The sequence below is a fragment of the Balaenoptera physalus genome, assembly GCF_965194825.1.
Source record: "Balaenoptera physalus genome assembly, chromosome: 7".
Lineage (NCBI taxonomy): Eukaryota > Metazoa > Chordata > Mammalia > Artiodactyla > Balaenopteridae > Balaenoptera > Balaenoptera physalus.
In genome coordinates this window covers 36,536,323-36,556,835 of record NC_138886.1, presented here as the reverse complement: position 1 = coordinate 36,556,835, position 20,513 = coordinate 36,536,323, and the positions used below count along the sequence as shown (strand labels likewise).

Genomic DNA, 20,513 nt, shown 5'->3' with positions numbered 1-20,513 from the left:
CTAGAGCTAATCAATGAATTTGGTAAAGTTTCAGGATACAAAATTAATGCACATAACTGATAAGAACCTGATATATAAAAAAATAAAATTCAAAAATTCAAAAAAACCCCAAAATTAATGCACAGAAATCTCTTGCATTCATATACACTAATGATGAAAAATCTGAAAGAGAAATTAAGGAAACACTCCCATTTACCATTGCAACAAAAAGAATAAAATACCTAGGAATAAACCTACCTAGGGAGACAGAAGACCTGTATGCAGAAAACTATAAGACACTGATGAAAGAAATTAAAGATGATACCAACAGATGGAGAGATATACCATGTTCTTGGATTGGAACAGTCAACATTGTGAAAATGACTATACTACCCAAAGCAATCTACAGATTCAATGCAATCCCTATCAAATTACCAGTGGCATTTTTTACAGAGCTAGAATAAAAAATCTTAAAATTCGTATGGAGACACAAAAGACCCCGAATAGCCAAAGCAGTCTTGAGGGAAAAAAACGGATCTGGAGGAATCAGACTCCCTTACTTCAGGCTATACTACATAGCTACAGTAATCAAGACAATATGGTACTGACACAAAAACAGAAATATAGATCAATGGAACAGGATAGAAAGCCCAGAGATAAACCCACGCACCTGTGGTCAACTAATCTATGACAAAGGAGGCAAGGATATACAATGGAGAAAAGACGGTCTCTTCAATAAGTGGTGCTGGGAAAACTGGACAGCTACACGTGAAAGAATGAAATTAGAACACTCCCTATTTTTGTGTATTAGAATACACAAAAATAAACTCAAAATGGATTTGAGACCTAAATGTAAGACCGGACACTATAAAGCTCTTAGAGGAAAACATAGGAAGAACACTCTTTGACATAAATCACAGGAAGATCTTTTTTGATCCACCTCCTAGAGTAATGGAAATAAAAACAAAAATAAACAAATGGGACCTAATGAAACTTAAAAGCTTTTGCACAAAGGAAACTACAAACAAGATGAAAAGAGAACTCTCAGAATGGGAGAAAATATTTGCAAACAAATCAACGGACAAAGGATTAATCTCCAAAATATATAAACAGCTCATGCAGCTCAATATTAAAAAAACAACCCAATCCAAAAATGGGCAGAAGACCTAAATAGACATTTCTCCAAAGAAGACATAAAGATGGCAAGGAAGCACATGAAAAGCTGCTCAACATCAGTAATTATTAGAGAAATGCAAATCAAAACTATAATGAGGTATCACCTCACACCAGTTAGAATGGGCATCATGAGAAAATCTACAAACAACAAATGCTGGAGAGGGTGTGGAGAAAAGAGAACCTTCTTGCACTGTTGGTGGGAATGTAAGTTGATACAGCCACTATGGAGAACAGTATGGAGGTTCCTTAAAAAACTAAAAATAGAATTACCATATGACCCAGCAATCCCACTACTGGTCATATATGCAGAGAAAACCATAATTCAAAAAGACACATGCACCCCAATGTTCATTGCAGCACTATTTACAATAACCAGGTCATGGAAGCAACCTAAATGCCCATCAACAGACGAATGGATAAAGAAGTAGTGGTACATATATACAATGGAATATTACTCAGCCATAAAAAGGAATGAAATTGGGTCATTTGTAGAGACATAGATGGATCTAGAGACTGTCATACAGAGTGAAGTAAGTCAGAAAGAGAAAAACAAATATCGTATATTAACACATGTATGTGGAACCTAGCAAAATGGTACGGAAGAAATGGTTTGCAGGGCAGAAATAGAGACACAGATGTAGAGAACAAACGTATGGACACCAAGGGGGGAAAGCAGCGGGGGAAGGGGGAGTAGTGTGATGAATTGGGAGATTAGGATTGACATACATACGCTATTATGTATAAAATGGATAACTAGTAAGAACCTGCTGTATAAAGAAATAAAATTCAAAAATAAATTTAAAAAATAAATTTTAAAAAAACCTACAATGGGGGCTTCCCTGGTGGCGCAGTGGTTGAGAATCCGCCTGCCAATGCAGGGGACACAGGTTCGAGCCCTGGTCTGGGAAGATCCCACATGCTGCGGAGCAACTGGGCCCGTGAGCCACAACTACTGAGCCTGCGTGTCTGGAGCCTGTGCTCCGCAACAAGAGAGGCCGTGATAGTGAGAGGCCCACGCACCGCGATGAAGAGTGGCCCCCACTTGCCACAACTAGAGAAAGCCCTCGCACAGAAGCAAAGACCCAACACAGCCAAAAATTAAAAAAAAAAAAGAAAAAAAAACCTACAATGAGAGAAGAAAAAGAACTACACCTCACACTAGTCAAAATGGCTGTCATCAAAAAGTAAATAAATAAATGCTGAAGAGGGTGTGGAGAAAAGGGAACCCACCAACACTGTTGGTGGGAATGTAAATTGGTACAGCCACTATGGAGAACAGTATGGAGGTTCCTTAAAAAACTACAAACAAAGTTACCATATGATCCAGCAATCCCACTCTTGGGTATATTTCTGCAAAAGATGAAAACTCTAATTTAAAAAGATACATGCACCCCAATGTTCATAGCAGCACTGTTTACAATAACCAAGGCATGGGGCTTCCCTGGTGGCACAGTGGTTAAGAATCTGCCTGACAATGCAGGGGACACAGGTTCGAGTCCTTGTCCGGGAAGATCCCACATGCCGCAGAGCAACTAAGCCCGTGTGCCACAACTACTGAGCCTGCACTCTAGAGCCCGCAAGCCACAACTGCTGAAGCCCGCGTGGCACAACTACTGAAGCCCCCGCACCTAGAGCCCGTGCTCCACAACAAGAGAAGCCACCACAATGAGAAGTCCGTGTACCGCAACGAAGAGTAGCCCCTGCTCGCCGCAACTAGAGAAAGCCCGCGCGCAACAACGAAGACCCAATGCAGCCAAAAATAATTAAATAAGATTTATTTAAAAAAAAAAAATAACCAAGGCATGGAAACAACCCAAGTGTTCATCAACAGATGAATGGATAAAGACGATGTGACACACACACACACACACACACACACAATGGAATATATTACTCAGCCATAAAAAAGAATGAAATAATACCATTTGCAGTAACATGGATGGAGCTGGAGATTATCATACTAAGTGAAGTAAGTCAGACAAAGACAAATACTATATGATATCACTTATATGTGGAATCCAAAAAATAATACAAATGAGCTTTTTACAAAACAGATAGACTCACAAACATAGAAAACAAACTTATGGTTACCAAAGGGGAAGGGGGGTGGGGTGAGGGATAAATTAGAAGTATGGATTAAGATGTACACTACCGTATACAAAATAGGTAAACAACAAGGACTTACTGTATAGTGCAGGGAGCTATATTGAATATCTTGTAATAACATATTATGGAAAAGAATAAAAAAACCCAACATATATATGTATAACCGAATTACTTTTCTGTGCGTGTGAAACTAACACAATATTGTAAATTAACTATACTTCAATACAAAAAAAAAAAAGATGTATGTTTACAGAAGTCCAAGATGTAATAAGCAAAAAAAAGCAAGTTTCAGAACTAAATGTATATAATAAGGTACATTTTTAGTTATATACCTATTTGTTCCACATTATATGGATGTGTAATGTTTGAATTTTACCAATGAAATTTATTACTTTTATAATAAAAACATCAATATAAATGAGATCCTGATACTTTTAAAAAATTAGGGCCTCCTAATGAACTTGCACCTTATGGGGTCTTCAAAATCTCAGCTTTGGAAAGCCCATAATCCACTTTCTTCATTTAGAGGTGATCAGACTTTAAGAACTGACTAATTAAGCAAAACTGGCAAGAGACTTGTAAGACTCAGAAGCCAGATGCCAATGTTTTGATTTACAGTGGGATACTGAAAGACTTGTTTTTGTAAACTCAAAAGCAGTGCTATGGGCCTTGTTTGGCCAGAATCTAAAGCAGAACTCTAAGGCTTATGGCATTTGTGTGGTTGTGTGATGAAAATCAGAGGGTGAAGCATTTGCCATAATAACCTTCATTCATTTTAAAGGCAGATCTGTCTTCACTGACATTTAGGCTATAGAGAGGTGCTGCTGAAGCAACATTGATAGATAGCAGCTCAAAAAAAAAAAAAAAAAAGGCAGAAAAATGTTTTAAGGGTAGAACAACCATCTCAAATGTCTGTGCTAATACACAGGAAATCCGGAAAAGAAAGCTACGGACAGATAACAGATATGCCTGAATAAGCTTCTTAAGAAGTCAGACTCCTAAGAAAACTACTTCAAAGAAGCCCTCTGAATCCTATAGACTGGTTGAAAATGTTCTCTTGCTTTCTGATTTTTTTATAGAAAAGTAAAGGCAGAAGCAAACTGATATCTTGTCAGAGTTTGTAATTGTATTATTTAAATTGCTACTTAGATTAATTTGCACAGATTTGTAAAAGCTTTATATCCCAGAATGTAATGAAATACAGTATTTGTGGTTATTGCTATTAAAATTAGTCATCTTTCTCATTATGTCAAGAACATAATCCCTTTTATGTAGCTGTTTCTAACATGCAATAATTCCAGTTTGATCTACAATACCCTTTCCAGGAACATAAAATGCCTTGCATGTAAGGACCTCTTAGGTGTAAGAGGACTTTTCATTTATCTAGGAATAGTGCTGGAGATCCCATGATTGGGCACAGTGGTGAATCTGGTAATAAATACCTGGTCTACCTTTAGCTTTTCACTTATTTCCTATATTACAAAGTAATGGAGAGAGAATTTGGTAGGCTCAGTATCCTGGAGAAATTGACATGACTCAAAGTAATAACAGGTTCCAGTACACCACTGAGTCCTTCTGTCTGAGCAATGCATGACATAAAACCAGCTAATTAAGCCACTTATATTCTGAAAATGTAGGTTTATATTGCTGTGACAGAGCTGAAGATCATGCTTGCCAAAATGCCTGCAAGAGAATTCTGATGTCTAAGAAAACAGAAATGGAGATTGTTGATGGCCTCATCGAGGGTTGTAAGACCCAGCCTTTGCCTCAGGATCCACTTTGGCAGTGTTTTCTTGAAAGCTCACAATCTGTTCACCCTGGAGTCACTGTACACCCTCCTCCCTCTACAGGCCTTGATGGCGCTAAATTGCACTGTTGTTCTAAAGCAAACACTTCAACATGTAGGTCAGTACCTCATTTTCCTTTATTAAAAACAGTAGAAAATAGCATTTTAATTAATGAATTTAAGTCTAGCAAATGTGTGTTATATTCTTGTACTGCGTAGTCTTAAGAGTCTAGAAGATATAAAATCATTCTTTCATCCAGCAGATATTTATTGAGCATCATGTATATATAGAGCATTGTTTTTGTACATTGAACTAAAAGCACTGTGTTTTGGGGTGTGGAGGTTTAGCATTGGCAGGGCAATAAATATTTAATGATGATGCAATATGAATTCTACCCTCGACGTTATCGTCAAGTAAGCTTACAATTTAGGAGATGTTTTGAGCAGACATCTAAGGGATATTCTTTCTGTTAAATTGTGAAACTTTGAACTTAATCAACTTTTTGCATATGTTGGTGAATAACCTGGGCTGGCACTTATATCCAAAGTTAGACAACAGTGTATTGGCATTCATTTGGATGATACACTTAGGGATAAAAAATTGACAGTACTATTTGTGTAGGATGGAGGAAACACAATCTAGAGATAAGAATAAATGGAAATAAGGTAATGGTTTAACACAGGTGAAACAGAAGTTTGCTTTATTAGAGATATTTTGGGTGAAAAGGTACCACATATTACTAGAATATCCTGAAATGAATATGACATACAAGGAGTAAAACGATCTTCCTGTGGTTTCTAAATTGGATGGACTTTAGCAAAAAATTGTACCTAGAATAGCTCATCAGACTTTATCAAAGATATGAAAAAATCTGGAAAATATCCAAAGAAAATTAACAGAAGGGCTAAAAGAGAAGTTAAGTTGGCCCTATAATTCAGGAAATTGGGTTGCTGATAGGAATTAATAAATGTACATATGGGAGGGATGCTGAGTACTTCTCTGAATGTCTACAAAAGAGTTTATGCCCTGTAGTCACTGGAGATAGGACTGGCTGTGTCATCCCAGAAGAATTTCAGTAAGAAACATGGCATCTCTTACCTTGATGTAAGGTTTTATGGTATACTGAATGCTTTCACTTTCATCTTGTTTCATCCTCATGAAACCTTACAAGATGACTGGTATCATCTTATGACTGATGTCAATTTGTATAATTCTTGTATGTATATAGAAAACTAACTCTGAGATGTTAAACGATCTGTCCAAGGTCATACAGAAAGTTAGGACTAAAGAAGGGACTGATTTCCAGATCAAGGTACCTAATGGATCTTTTTTTTTTTTTATGGCTGCGTTGGGTCTTCGTTGCTGCGTGCAGGCTTTCTCTAGTTGTGGCGAGCAGGGCTACTCTTTGTTGTGGTGCGCGGGCTCTCATTGCTGTGGCTTCTCTTGTTGCGGAGCACAGGCTCTAGGCACAGAGGCTCAGTAGTTGTGGCACGTGGGCTCAGTAGTTGTGGCTCACGGGCTCTAGAGCACAGGCTCAGTAGTTGTGGCGCACAGGCTTAGTTGCACCGCAGCATGTGGGATCTTCCTGGACCAGGGCTCAAACCTGTGTCCCCTGCATTGGCAGGCAGATTCTTAACCACTGCACCTCCAGCGAAGTCCCTACCTAATGGCTCTTGATATCAGCTTTCTCATCCCCATCATGTGTAAGCTCAATTGAGAGCAGGGACTTTGTCTCTTTTATTCAACACTGCATATCCAGTGCCTTCAACAGGGCCTCACACAAAACAGGCACTCAATAAATGCTGGTAGAATGAATGAGCAAACTTATAAAAGTAAAGATACCCTCCTCATAGGGGTAATCATGAGAGTCAAAATGTGACAGGGGTGGAGAATTTTTACTTGTGACTTTGCATATTACGGTAGTATTAAAATTTTATATTATGTGTTACTTTTTTTTTACACTTTTATTACATTTATAAATGTTAAAAATTAAACTAATGAATATAATGTGTGAAAGCACTTTGGAAATGATACTGATGTTATTTTAGCTATATACATGCACTGAAGTTGCTTTATAATCATCTAATACTGAAATAAAAATACATACATACTACAATAGTGTATATATATATATATATATATATAGTATATATTGCTATATACAATAGTTTATAGCAGCTTTGGAATTCATAAAGCCTTTACATGTAGGCTATCTTGGTATATCTTAAGGAATATAAGTGGCTTGGGGATACTTTTTCAGGGAGAATCCAGTGAACCCTAAGTCTATAATGCTTCTTAAAAGGAGTCTGAGGATCATGTCACAGTTTTGCCTCCTGTGATTGAAGCATAAATATAGTGGACTATATCTTTGTGGAGGCAAAACCATATGCTTTATCTTACTTCAAGTAAAGGTAAAAGAGAGATCAGAAATATAAAGGGGAATAATTGTGCCAAGAATAAGGATGTACAAATACTATAATTAAACATTAAATTTAGCACCGAGCTTTCTAGAAACCATAGCAAAAAGGAAAGAGATGGATAATAAAAGAAAGCTAACTTTTTCATATAAAAGATTACTTTTTCAGGCTCTAAATTCTAGAAGATAGATCTTAGTCTTTTGGTTTTTGTACTTTTTTTTCGTTTATGTTCCAAAGTACAGTTCATAGAGTTCAAGTTTTATGCAAATCAAATATTTATTCATTTGGCTCATCTGTACGTTTCTTCATTTGTTCTTTTGTTTCAGGGAACTGTGCACTAAACTTTATAGCATGAGCTGGGGCAATACACAGAGTTGGCAAGAGTTTGATCGCTTTTGTGAATATAATCCAGTGGAAGTGTCCATGTTGACCTGTTTAGCAGATGTTCGGGAACCTTGCCAGTTGGGTTGTAGAAATCTTACTTACTGTACTAATTTTAACAACAGGTAGGAGCAAGTTACTATACATGGAATAGAAGTATTTTATCATTAATTGCCTTGTTTTTAAATAAGTGAAAAGATATTTTACTCTGATTTTGTTCCTGCTAAGTTAAAAGGAAGTAGTATACCTTTATCATTTCGTCTTTAAATGCTGTATTCTATCTTGTAAATCACCCCTGGGAAAGGAAGCACTATAACAAAGTCACTTCTAATCTCGAGATACTTCAAACTTCTAGAATTCAAAGAGTCTCCTCTTCAGTCTACCATTCTTCCCCTCTCCCTTCTGCTGCACCACCAGTGGAAATAATTCACTGCAGAATAAAACACCGTGAGCAATTTGCTCATCCGAATGCCCTCTTATGGACAATTTGTTTTGAAGGACCTTCAGATTGGTTGAAGTTCCCACTCAGTGAGTCCCCTATTTCATACAAAAACTTTCTTTACAGAAGCAATTTGAATAGGTGTTTCCCTGAGATATCAATTATGGTATGAAAAATAAGGGCCAAGAACTGAATTAATGGCTGAAGAAGCAATGAAGAAAACAGAAAAAGGGCATTCAGAAGCATAGAGAATGCCATATCAGAGAAGCCAGAGAGGGAGAGTTTCTAAAGAAAAGGGGACTGGCTGGTTTTATGAGCTGCAGCCCAGGGATCAAGAACACAAAAAGGAAGAGAATCATTCAGTTGAGGCAGAAGGAAGTTCAGAGGATACTCACCTCAAGCTAACACACATCCGATCCTCTTAAAAGTATTCAGATTATTATTTTGAGTAAGAAAATTGAGATATCTTTACAACTAGTGTTAGCCAATAAGGACCTGGCTTAGAGGTTGAGCAAATTTGAAGTCTATGAAACGTTTCAAGTTAAATTTGCACATAGTTCTAGCTTCTGGTAATGGTGGAGCAGTTTGTATCAGACTACCACTCCTGTCAGTACCAATTATGAGCTCTGCACAAAATATAAAAACACAATTGTTTTGAAGGCATTTGAGAGTGACCAAAAGCAGGAGGAGGTACATCTCATTAAAGATAGAAACCACACTGAGTGGGGGCCACATTTATCCAGTTTTTTCTTCATGGGCACTCTCAGTCCCCTGGCATGGCATACAGAATTCAAGCAAAAAGCAGCAGTCTTGGGCTGAGGAGTTAAGAGATCACAGTTTGGGGCTGCCAGAGTGGCTGGATATGAAATTGGAAAATCCCAGAAAGGAGGGAACCACAAAAGGAGATGCCCCAACAATCTGCATACAAGCTCCCCTTAAATCCTTGAATTTAACAAAGTCACAGGGTACAAGTTTAACATACAAAAGCCAATTGTATTTCTGTATATTAGCAACAAACAGTTAGAAAATGAAATTTATAAAAAAAAATTTGCACATTGCATCAAAAATATGAAATACTTAGAGGTAAATCTAACAAAAGATGTGCAAGAACTCTACACTAGGAACCAGAAAACTTTGCAGAGAGAAATTAAATGGAGAGAAGTACCATGTTCATGGATTAGAAGACTCAATATTGTTAAGATGTTAATTCTCCTGAAACCAATCTCTAGATTCAGTGCAATCTCAATCAAAATCCCAACCAGCTTTTTAAAAAAGAAAGTGCCAGACTAATTCTAAAATTCATATGAAAAGACAAATAACCTAGAATAGCTAAAACAATTTTTTTAAGGAATAAATTTGGAGAACTTACAGTACATGATTTCAAGACTTATTATAAAGCAATAGAAATTAAGTCAATGTAGCAATTCCCTGGTGGTCCAGTGGTTAGGACTCTGTGCTTTCACTGCCGAGAGCCCAGGTTCAGTCCCTGGTCAGGGAACCTAAGATCCCGCAAGACGTGTGGCACAGCCAAAAAAGAATAATAATAAATTATATAATAATAAATAAATAAATAAATTTTAATTTTAAGAAGAAATTAAATCAATGTAATATTGGCATAAATTTAGACAAATAGATCAATGACAAAATAGAGAGGCAAGAATAGACCCACACGTATAAATTGATTTTCAACAAAGGCAGCAAAGCAATTCAGTGCAAAAAGAAACATCTTTTCAACAAATGATGCTGGAACAACTGAATATCTGTATGAAAAAAAAAAAACCTTAACCTCCATCTCACACCATCCATAAAAATTAATTCAAGATGGGTCGTAGAACTAAATATAAAAGCTAAAAATAAAAGCTTCTAGGAAAAAAAAATAGGAGACTATGTTGATAGCCTTGATATAGCCAGAGATTTTGTAGGCAGGACACAAAATACACTAATTATAAAAGAAAAAAATGAGTGAACTAGAGTTCAACAGTAAACATTTTTGTTCACCAAAAGACACCATTTAAAATTTGAAAAGATAAGCCACAGTCTGAGAAAAAATATTCAATATATTACACATGTACACACACACAATCACACACACGTGCATTTGACAGAGGTCCTGTATCCAGAATATATAAATAACTCCCACAGCCTCATAATAAAAAGTCAAACAACCCAATTAAAAAATGGGCAAAAAATTTTCAAGGACACTTCATCAAAGAAGACATCAAAAGAGCCACTTAGTATATGAAAAAGTGTATTACCATTAGTCATGCAAAATGCAAATAAAAACCCCAATGAGATGCCTCCTCATACCGAATAGTTAAAATTAGAAGACTGACAAGCATGTAAACCAACTAGAAGTTTCATACATTGCTGGTGAGAGTGTAAAATGGTATGACCACTTTGGAAAACAGTTTGGCAGTTTCTTAATAAGTTATGACCCAAAAATGCCATTCATAGCCAGGGGAAAGAGACATGAAAACGAGAAACAACCTTTATGTCTATAAGACAGTGAATGAATAAACCAGCATTTCTCAAAGTGTGGTCTGTGGTCCCCAAAACCCCTTGAGATCAAAACTATTTTTATAATAATACTAAGATGTTATTTGCCTATTTCACTCACATTCTCAAAAGAGTGAAGAGTGAAGTTTTCCAGCTGCTTTAAGACATGATACAGCAACAGATTGAATGCAGGAGCAGATATGAAAATGCAGCTGTCTTCTATAAAGCCAGACATTAAATAGATTTTCAAAACTATAAAACAGATCTACCCTTCTCACTAATTTGTGCTTTAACATGTAATGGGTTTATTATCATTTTAAATGAATTAATAAGTACTTTAAAAATCTCTCAGTTTTGATTTACAATGTGATGGGTAGGGGTGGATATAACCCACATAAACAAAAACTTTTTGAGAACTTAATAATTTCAAGAATGTAAATGAGTCCTGAGATCAAAAAGTTTGGGAACCACTGAGATAAACAAATTGTGGTACATTTATTAATGGAATACTACTGAACAATAAAAAGAACAATTTATATGTACAACAACATGAGTAAATCTCAAGAAGATTATTTAGCTAAAGACACTAGACCCAAAAGAATACATATAGTATGATTCCATTTATATGAAGTTCTACAACAGGCAGAATTAATCTATGGTGATCTAAGCTCAAACGGTGGTAGCCTCTGGGGTGCAGTCAGCAGGGAGGGCATTGACTGGACAGGGACACAAAGGAACTTTCTGACATGATGGAAATGCTTCTTTGTTGATTTGGATATGCCTGTGTGAATGTACATGTTTGTCAGATCACATCAAACTAACCATAAAATCTGTAAATTTTATTTTTATAAATAATACCTCAATTTTTAAAACTTGGACTTTAATATTTATTTTGTGAAATGAAAGAAATGGTATAGTTGGAGATGATAGTCCTGTCCACAGTGTTTTAAAGTTTTTAACTGCCTCACAAAAATCCATATTATGAAGAAAAATTGCAATCAGAGTCTAAATGCTAGTGTCTATGTCTACATTGAATCTTCATATATTCAAAGCTGACAATCTTTGATGGGTTGTATGTACTTTCTTCTTTAAAAAAAAATCAGATTTTCCTGATGCATTAGCATGTCAAGATTTTACATATTGTTTCTCTGTAGAAAGTAATTGCCTCTTGATTCCTTCTGGCCTTTTTTCTCTTCAGGCCAACAGAACTTTTCAGGAGTTGCAATGCTCAGTCAGATCAAGGAGCCATGAATGACATGAAGCTGTGGGAGAAAGGAAGCATAAAGATGCCATTTATCAACATACCTGTTCTTGACATTAAAAAGTGTCAGCCAGAAATGTGGAAAGCAATAGCTTGTTCACTGCAGATTAAACCTTGTCATAGTAAATCCCGGGGAAGTATTATTTGCAAGTAAGTTTCTTTCATCATAATGACTCTCTGGTTTTGGTTCAGACCCCTCATGATCTCTACCCACAGCCTATCTTTAGTTTTCTTTCCCACCACTTCCTTTTGCCCATCACCCCCGCATGTCAAATGCTTTCCCACTTTTCCTCCTCTGCTGAAAATACTCTTCCATCTCCACTCGCCCACCGCTTGTCCTTCTTAATCCCTCTCAAATACCAGTCATTCCTATGGAATCTTCCCAGATTTCTCCAGCTGATAGTAATTTATCCCTACTACAAATTTCTGTAGACCTTTATTTGTACTTCTCTAATGGAACTTAGTTCAAGAAACATTGTGTATCTTCAATGCACAATTCTATTTGTATATTTTCATTTGTGTACTTGTTTTATATTCTGTTAGACTTTGCTCTCCTTGAGGAGTTTATTCTTCTTTGTACCTCTCTTTTCTTATTTCCTCTCTCCTCTTTTTCTCCTCTTCAGGGATTAGCATAATCCTAATATGCAATAGGTATTCCAAAAATGTTTGATGAGTGAAAGACTTAGTAAATATACTCATTAGGGCCTGTTCCTGAAACATTTTGTGAATGGTTTGCTTACGATCTAGGATAAAATACAAGGACCTACTGTATAGCACAAGGAACTATACTCAGTATTTTGTAATAACCTATAAGGGAGAAGAATCTGAAAAAGAATATATATATAAAGAAAAAGAATATATATATATATATATATATATATATATATATATATATATATATATATATAACTGAATCACTTTGCTATACCTGAAACTAACACAACATTATAAATAAAACTATACTCCAATAAAAAATAAAATTTAAAAAAAGTAAATAGGAAGACAAAAAAAAAAAGGCTCTAAGATAAAGATGAAAGCTGCTATGGTGGGTGAAACCAAAAGCATTAACTACATAGTAATCTGTGTCATCTGCTCTTCAAGCATCTTTTTTTCCAAAACCAAGGTAATATCCAGCCCCTAAGGTAATGGTATGTGGCTCAGTGCTGCTGGGCACTTGATGACTGACTGCAGATTATTTCAACCTTGAATAGGGTCCAGATCTGTTCTCTGACATGACTTTAGGGTGGCCTGAGTAGGGGAGAGATGAGGGGTAACTACTGGGTGACAAGCAAGAGGCAACAAGTGGGAAATTTATAGACTCTTAGCACAGAAATTTTATAGATGTCAAATCCCTATTGAAGACAGAAAATTTTAAAGTAGTGGATTTTCCAGTTGTTATAGGCCAAACACCTTAATGTTGATAACAAAGCAGATTTTTAAAAAGAGAGCGGCAGGAAGGGAGTGATAGAAGAAGAAAGGAAGAAGCAAGCATGCATAAGGTCCTGAGACAATGTATGATTTTGCAAAGAGCAAATCAGATTAGCCTAGGTTCATTTCCTTTCAAAGACAGTGAAAAGCCACACTGATGGTAGTAACAGTAATTATGAGTGTAAAATCTGAGCAAGGCCTTTGATCTCAGGTCGGAGAAAGTTAGGCATGCTTTGATGTGGTAATACATTACTTACTCCTCAACCTAATAAGGTCTGCTATCACTCCTGTTCTCTTTTGTCATACTTACACCTATAAAGTGTGAAACATTGTTGAGTTATGAAAACTGAAACAGAATTGATATTGGCTAGACAACGTGAGGCAGTTCCTCAAACCCTAAATTTGTGTGTGTATTCCTTTTCAAGATCAGATTGTGTGGAGATTCTGAAGAAATGTGGGGACCAGAACAAATTCCCTGAAGACCACACAGCTGAAAGTATTTGTGAGCTTCTATCACCTACAGATGACCTGGAGAACTGTATACCTTTGGATACATATCTCAGTAAGTACTTTGTTTTTTTTAATTTCAAAGGCTTCTCCCTTCTGTCTCTGCCCTTGATGTTTGCTTTGGATGAGCATCCTTCTGTTGAGAACATGCGGTTTAATGATACTACCTCAACTGCAGACTCTTACTTGCTTGGCCTCTTTGGCCCAGGAAAGAACTGTCATCTTTCTCTCTTTTCTTTTTTTGATTTTTATTGGAGTCTAGGTGATTTACAACGTTGTGTTAGCTTCAGATGTACAGCAAAGTGAATCAGTTATACATATACATATATACACTCTTTTTTAGATTCTTTTCCCATATAGGACATTACAGAGTATTGATTAGAGTTCCCTGTGCTTTACAGTAGGTCCTTATTAGTTATCTATTTTATATATAGTAGTGTGTATATGTCAATCCCCCCCATCTTAAAATATGGACACGGAAGCAATTATTATATCAGTCTGAGGAGGTAGTGAACTGTTATCAATCAGGAATTCTAAGTGGTGACTCAGGGGCCAGCATACTCAGATAACCAGCTCTTTATCATTGCTGTCTCCTTGCCATGATTTGACCAAGAAGTGGAATTTCCCCTAGGGAGTCTTCAGCTTTCTGTCATCAGAATATCAGTGGACCTGAGCCAGGTGTTGGCTTGGACTTACCCACCAAATAGGGGGTAAGGAATGATGGTCTGGGTTAGTACATGAAAAATGGAATTTTTCTGTGCCAAATACTCCTACCAAGAGCTAGAAGAATAAGTTGGTATCTCCTTGAAGAATTCTGGAGCTAAGCTTCCTGGCAGGAGGTGACTATGTGTGGTGGAAACCAGGGAGTAACAAGTAGAACTCACACACCATGTAGTTAGGGTAAGGGAAGTGTTTAGGCTGCCACCAGGGGGCATTAGTGCCTTGAGCTAGCTGGAAAGGCAGTGAATTCAGCTCCTGCTAGCTTTGTTTTCCTGTGTTAGATAGGATTAAGTTCAACTGCAAATAACAGAACAGATAGAAGCAAAAGAAAGCCCAGAAGTAAATAGTCCAGGGCTGTTATAGTGGCTCCATCATCAGGAACCCAGGCTCCTTTTTCTTTCTGCACCATCCTTAGTGCTTGGCTTCCATCATCAAGGTTACTTCATGTATTTATCATCACATGACTACTGTAATTCTAGCCACCATATCCTAGTGTAAGGGAAAACCACCCCTAATTGTAAGGGAAACTGGGAGAGATGTTTTTATCTGTGGGTCCATTGCCATCCTGCTATATATAGCAGAAAACATAGCAGAAAATATCTGCTATATTTTCTCAAGACAAACAAACTGTGTCCCTTAGCCTTAGTGACCAGTATAGAAAAAAAGAGAGCATTAGACTAGAATCATAGGCAGATCACTTCTTTGAGTCTCAGCTTCCCTATTTATAAAATGATTGGGCTGGATGAGATAAACTCCAAGAGCCCTCTACCTCTTTTAGCATTAGAGGCCTAAAATCAAGTAGGCAAAATGAATGTATTCACAATCCTGGATGCTATTAGAGCAGTCAAATATATGTGTAGAAGGAAACTATTTCAGTGGGAGGAATCTTAAAGAAATGCTTTTGTTTAAATTTCAATACTCTTTTTAAATATCACACATATAGTTGGCCCTGCATATCCACAGGTTCCGCATTTGCAGATTGAAAATATTCGGAAAAGAAAAATTCCAGAAGGTTCCAAAAGGCAAAACTTGAATTTGCTGTATACCTGGCAACCATTTACATAGCATTTACATTTTATTTACAACTATTTACATAGTATTTACATTGTATTAGGTATTATAAATAATCTAGAGATGGACTTCCCTAGTGGTGCAGTGGTTAAGAATCCGCCTGCCAATTCAGGGATCACAGGTTCGAGCCCTGGTCCGGGAAGATCCCACATGCCATGGAGCAACTAAGCCTGTGCACCACAACTACTGAGCCTGCACTCTAGAGCCCGCGAGCCACAACTACTGAAGCCCGTGTGCCTAGGGCCCGTGCTCCACAACAAGAGAAGCCACCGCAATGAGAAGCCCGTGCACCACAATGAAGAGTAGCCCCCGCTCACCGCAACTAGAGAAAGCCCGTGCACAGCAACGAAGACCTAACACAACCAAAAATAAATAAATAAATAAATAAAATTAAAATAAATAAATAATCTAGAGATGATTTAAACTATACAGGAGAGAGTACTTAGGTTATATGCAAATACTATGTATGCCATTTTATATAAAGGACTTGAGCATCCTCAGATTTTGGTATTCATGGGGGTCCTGGAACCAATCCCCCACAGATACTGAGGGATGACTGTATATTAAATGAGATTCTTCCTTGGTCATTGTTTAACAAGTTAAGAAATATAATCATGGTATAGGGTCCATCTTACCATAATAAATTATCATCATTTATGGTGAAATGTGCTAAATTATCCCTCTTAGACATAAGCTATTTGACTACCTTATTCAAAATATACCTGTTACTTTCTATCCCCTTACACTGCTTATTATTTATTGTTATCTGACTTTTTATTTACATACATACACACACACACACACACACACAGTGTCTATTTATTGTCTATATCCTGACCAGAACGTAAACTCTATGTCAGAGGTTTGTCTGTTTTGTTCACTACTCTATCTCTAGTGCCTAGAACCTTGCCAGGTGTATTGTAGACACCCAATAACATTTATTTATAACAAATGAATGAATGTATGTTTATGCTAAATGCACAAATGATCAAGGAATCTGAGTATTTTAATAGCTTACTAGAATCAGTCCTCATGAGCTGTCCATTTGTTCCAGATGTCATTAACTCAGACAATTTACAGACCTCTGCTACTCTTTTGGGTTGGTTAAACTGATCTGTTTTTGTTTTTTCAGGACCAAGTACTTTAGGTAACATTGTAGAAGAGGTAACTCATCCCTGTAACCCAAATCCTTGCCCCGCTAATGAGCTCTGTGAGGTAAACCGGAAAGGGTGTCCGTCTGGTGATCCCTGCCTTCCATACTCTTGTGTTCAAGGTAAGAGGTAGATGGGTGGGGTGTGGGGTGGGTATGAGTACGTGCCTCTGCTGTTTCTTCACAGGAGTTATCTTTGGAATGAGATTATTTTCTAAATTATGTTTTTCTATAATGTTCAAGGTTTTTCCAACATGTATTATTTATGTAAGCAGAAAAAGACAAAGACAAATGTAATTTTCGACAGTCATTTTGATTGTAACCTAATTTCAATCCGAACCCAGACTCTCATAACGAGTCGTAGGGTTCTTGACAACAAAAGAAGAAAGACCCTTGGGCCAGCTTTTTGTACTTTGTCTTCTATGCTATAATGTTTGAGAAGATGTACTGCACATTGTTCGTGTTTTTTCTTTTCTTTCCTTTAAAACATGGAGAAATAGCATTCTCAATCGGATGTGTAATTATCTTCATAAATTTAATGTTGTGCTGAAACGCATATGATTTTAAGGCTGAAAAATTTTTATCCCATAGAATTCTTATGGTCTTTATCTCTCTGTGGGTCCCTTTAGAATATAGTTGCTTTCTTATATCTATTTCCCAATTGAAGATGTTTCTTTATCATGTTAGAATCAACATTTTTAAACATGTGTGAAGTAAAAAGGAACAAAAGATTAAATAAGCATGATGTCTCAAAGGACCATGTATAATATTTGTGTAATGCTATAATATATCAGCTATAGCATCATAATAAATCTTGTTAAATTTGGAAACAAATGGGTTTTCCTTAAGTCCAATCAAGTATTCAACTTTTCTTTGAATTTAAGATGTACTTGTTTTCCATCACTAAAAGTTTTCTGACCAAGATTATTCTAAAACTAGTCAGTCGCCATACTCCATTTTAAAAATATCTGTGATTCCAACTACTGAGCCTGCGTGTCTGGAGCCTGTGCTCCACAACAAGGGAGGCCACGATAGTGAGAGGCCCATGCACCGCGATGAAGAGTGGCCCCCACTTGCCACAACTAGAGAAAGCCCTCACACAGAAACGAAGACCCAACACAGCCAAAAATAAATTAAAAAAAAAAAAAAAAAGATGTGAGCTATATATATATATATATATATATATATATATATATATATATATATATATATATATATATAATGGAATACTACTCAGCCATAAAAAAGAGTGAAATAATGCCATCTGCAACAACATGGATAGACCTAGAGATTACCCAACACAGCCAAAAATAAATTAAAAAAAAAAAAAAAGATGTGAGCTATATATATATATATATATATATATATATATATATATATATATATATATATATATAATGGAATACTACTCAGCCATAAAAAAGAGTGAAATAATGCCATCTGCAACAACATGGATAGACCTAGAGATTATCACACTAAGCGAAGTAAATCAGAAAGAGAAAGACAAATATCATATGATATCACTTATATGTGGAATCTAAAATATGACACAAATGAACACATCTACGAAACAGAAATAGACTCGCAGACATAAGAGAACAGACTTGTGGTTGCCAAGGGGAAGGGAGGAGTTGTGGGGGAAAGGATTGGGATTTTGAGATTAGTAGATGCCAACTAGTATATATAGGATGGATAAACAACAAGGTTCTACTGTAGAGCACAGGGAACTATATTCAATATCCTGTGATAAACCATAATGGAAAAGAATATGAAAAGGAATATATATAACTGAATCACTTTGTTGTACAGCAGAAATTAACAGAACATTGTACATCACTATACTTCAATAAAATTAATAAAAAATACAGTAACAATTAAAAAAAACTGTGATTTTAACATACATTTGATAAGCCTAAAGAAATAAAAAACTACATATCTTATAGCATTTTTGTACAGAACTATTGCTATCTTTGAGGTACATGTCCTTTAATCACCACCATCTCACAGAATATGGAATTTTTGTTTGAGAGGATACGTTTTTGGCCAGTGAACCAAAGCAGTTCCTTAGTTTAGTGAAAGTTCTATTACATAATCTTTAGTGGCCACACAGTACCTATAAGACTTGTGTGAAGTGTATCTAATGTCATAAAACAATATCAGAGAACAATACCAGCTCTCTCAGCTAATTTTGTCTATACAGGTTGCAAATTGGGAGAAGCATCTGATTTTATTGTCCGTCAAGGGACACTGATCCAAGTGCCATCATCTGCAGGGGAAGTTGGTTGTTATAAAATTTGCTCATGTGGGCAAAGTGGACTCTTAGAAAACTGTATAGAGATGCACTGTATAGACCTTCAGAAGTCTTGTATTGTTGGAGGAAAAAGAAAAAGTGAGTGTTGAACTGTTTTTGTTTTTTGTTTTTAACATGAGATTAGTTATATTAATTTTGTAGGGAGAACATTGGATGGGTTCTCACCAGAAAGTAAAGTCTACAAAGCAGATATTCCAGGGAAGTATTTTTCAACTATACAGAACATGAGGACTTCTAAGGAACCCTCTTAGAAGCCTCATCAAGGAGGGACTAACAGCTAATAATAACTAACACTTGAACTCTTAACTGTGTGCCAAGCACTATGCTAAGTCTTGGCCTGTGTTATCTCCTTAAATCCTCCCAGTTGCTCTTTGATACGGGTGCTATTGTAAGGAAGCTGATGGTAAGAGAGGTCACCCAACTAGTAAGTGACCAAAGCAGAATTCAGTCCCAGGCCTATTCGACTCCAAAGCCCTTGCCCTCCACAGGCAAGGACACAGGTCTACCCCTCCCCACCCCTTCCTCAACAGTCTCTCTCCCCTCTGCCCCTTTCCCAGAAGTAAAACTCAGAGTTTGACGTCATGCAAAGCAAACTGGGGGATGGAAACGACACTGTTGATCCGTGATTGTGAGAGAGCACATTAACAGGTGCCCCGCTTTATCGCCTTCTCTAAAAGTCTGAGAGTCTTGCTTTCTCACTGTTTCCTTAACCATCTTTTGCTTATAGCCCTAATAACTGTTCTTATCAATATATAACCTCAAAAATTGTGAAAAAATACCACTTTTGAGAGTGTGCTCCCCACTACACGTGCTCATTCTGCTATCCTTACCTCTACGTCCATCCCCCTAGCCATCAACCAGAGTAGTTCAGCTTGTATATGCCTCTTGTTTTACTCTTCTGTGTGAGATTTTATTTTAAGAAGAGTACTCTTGGCTAAAAAGGGCTTGCAAATTTCTGCTTAGACCAGCAAGTCAGGTATTCATTGCTTAGTCCATATTCTAAAATGTAATGTATGTACCTTGAATCACAGAAAACATCTGAAGATAGACAAGTTCATTCCTTCCATAAGCTTTCACTGATTAAATGCCTATTCTATACAAAAGAACATACTAGTGCCTTGTGGAGCTGAAACTGGGATGAGGGATTGAGGTCATGCTTTGCATGCTAAGATGGGAGAGAATTTGAGCCACAAAAAGGAGCAGACCAAATGTATGTACTTTAAGGAGCTAGTCATTTCTGCCAGGGCATCAGGAGAGTCTTCAACCCAAAGATGGCATCAGGGC

At 36.7% G+C, this 20,513-nt stretch overlaps 1 protein-coding gene across 4 annotated transcripts in view; it reads left to right on the top strand.

The window, feature by feature from the left end:
• Nucleotides 1–20,513, top strand: part of RECK (reversion inducing cysteine rich protein with kazal motifs) — a 75,251-nt gene that overhangs the window by 40,560 nt on the left and 14,178 nt on the right. For all 4 annotated transcript variants that reach the window (XM_082468597.1, XM_082468601.1, XM_082468598.1 and 1 more), the window contains 6 exons: nt 4,899–5,166; nt 7,792–7,971; nt 11,980–12,192; nt 13,896–14,032; nt 16,901–17,041; nt 19,119–19,307. In XM_082468597.1, the coding sequence (XP_082324723.1) occupies nt 4,899–5,166; nt 7,792–7,971; nt 11,980–12,192; nt 13,896–14,032; nt 16,901–17,041; nt 19,119–19,307 (1,128 nt within the window). The remainder of the gene's footprint in view (nt 1–4,898; nt 5,167–7,791; nt 7,972–11,979; nt 12,193–13,895; nt 14,033–16,900; nt 17,042–19,118; nt 19,308–20,513) is intronic.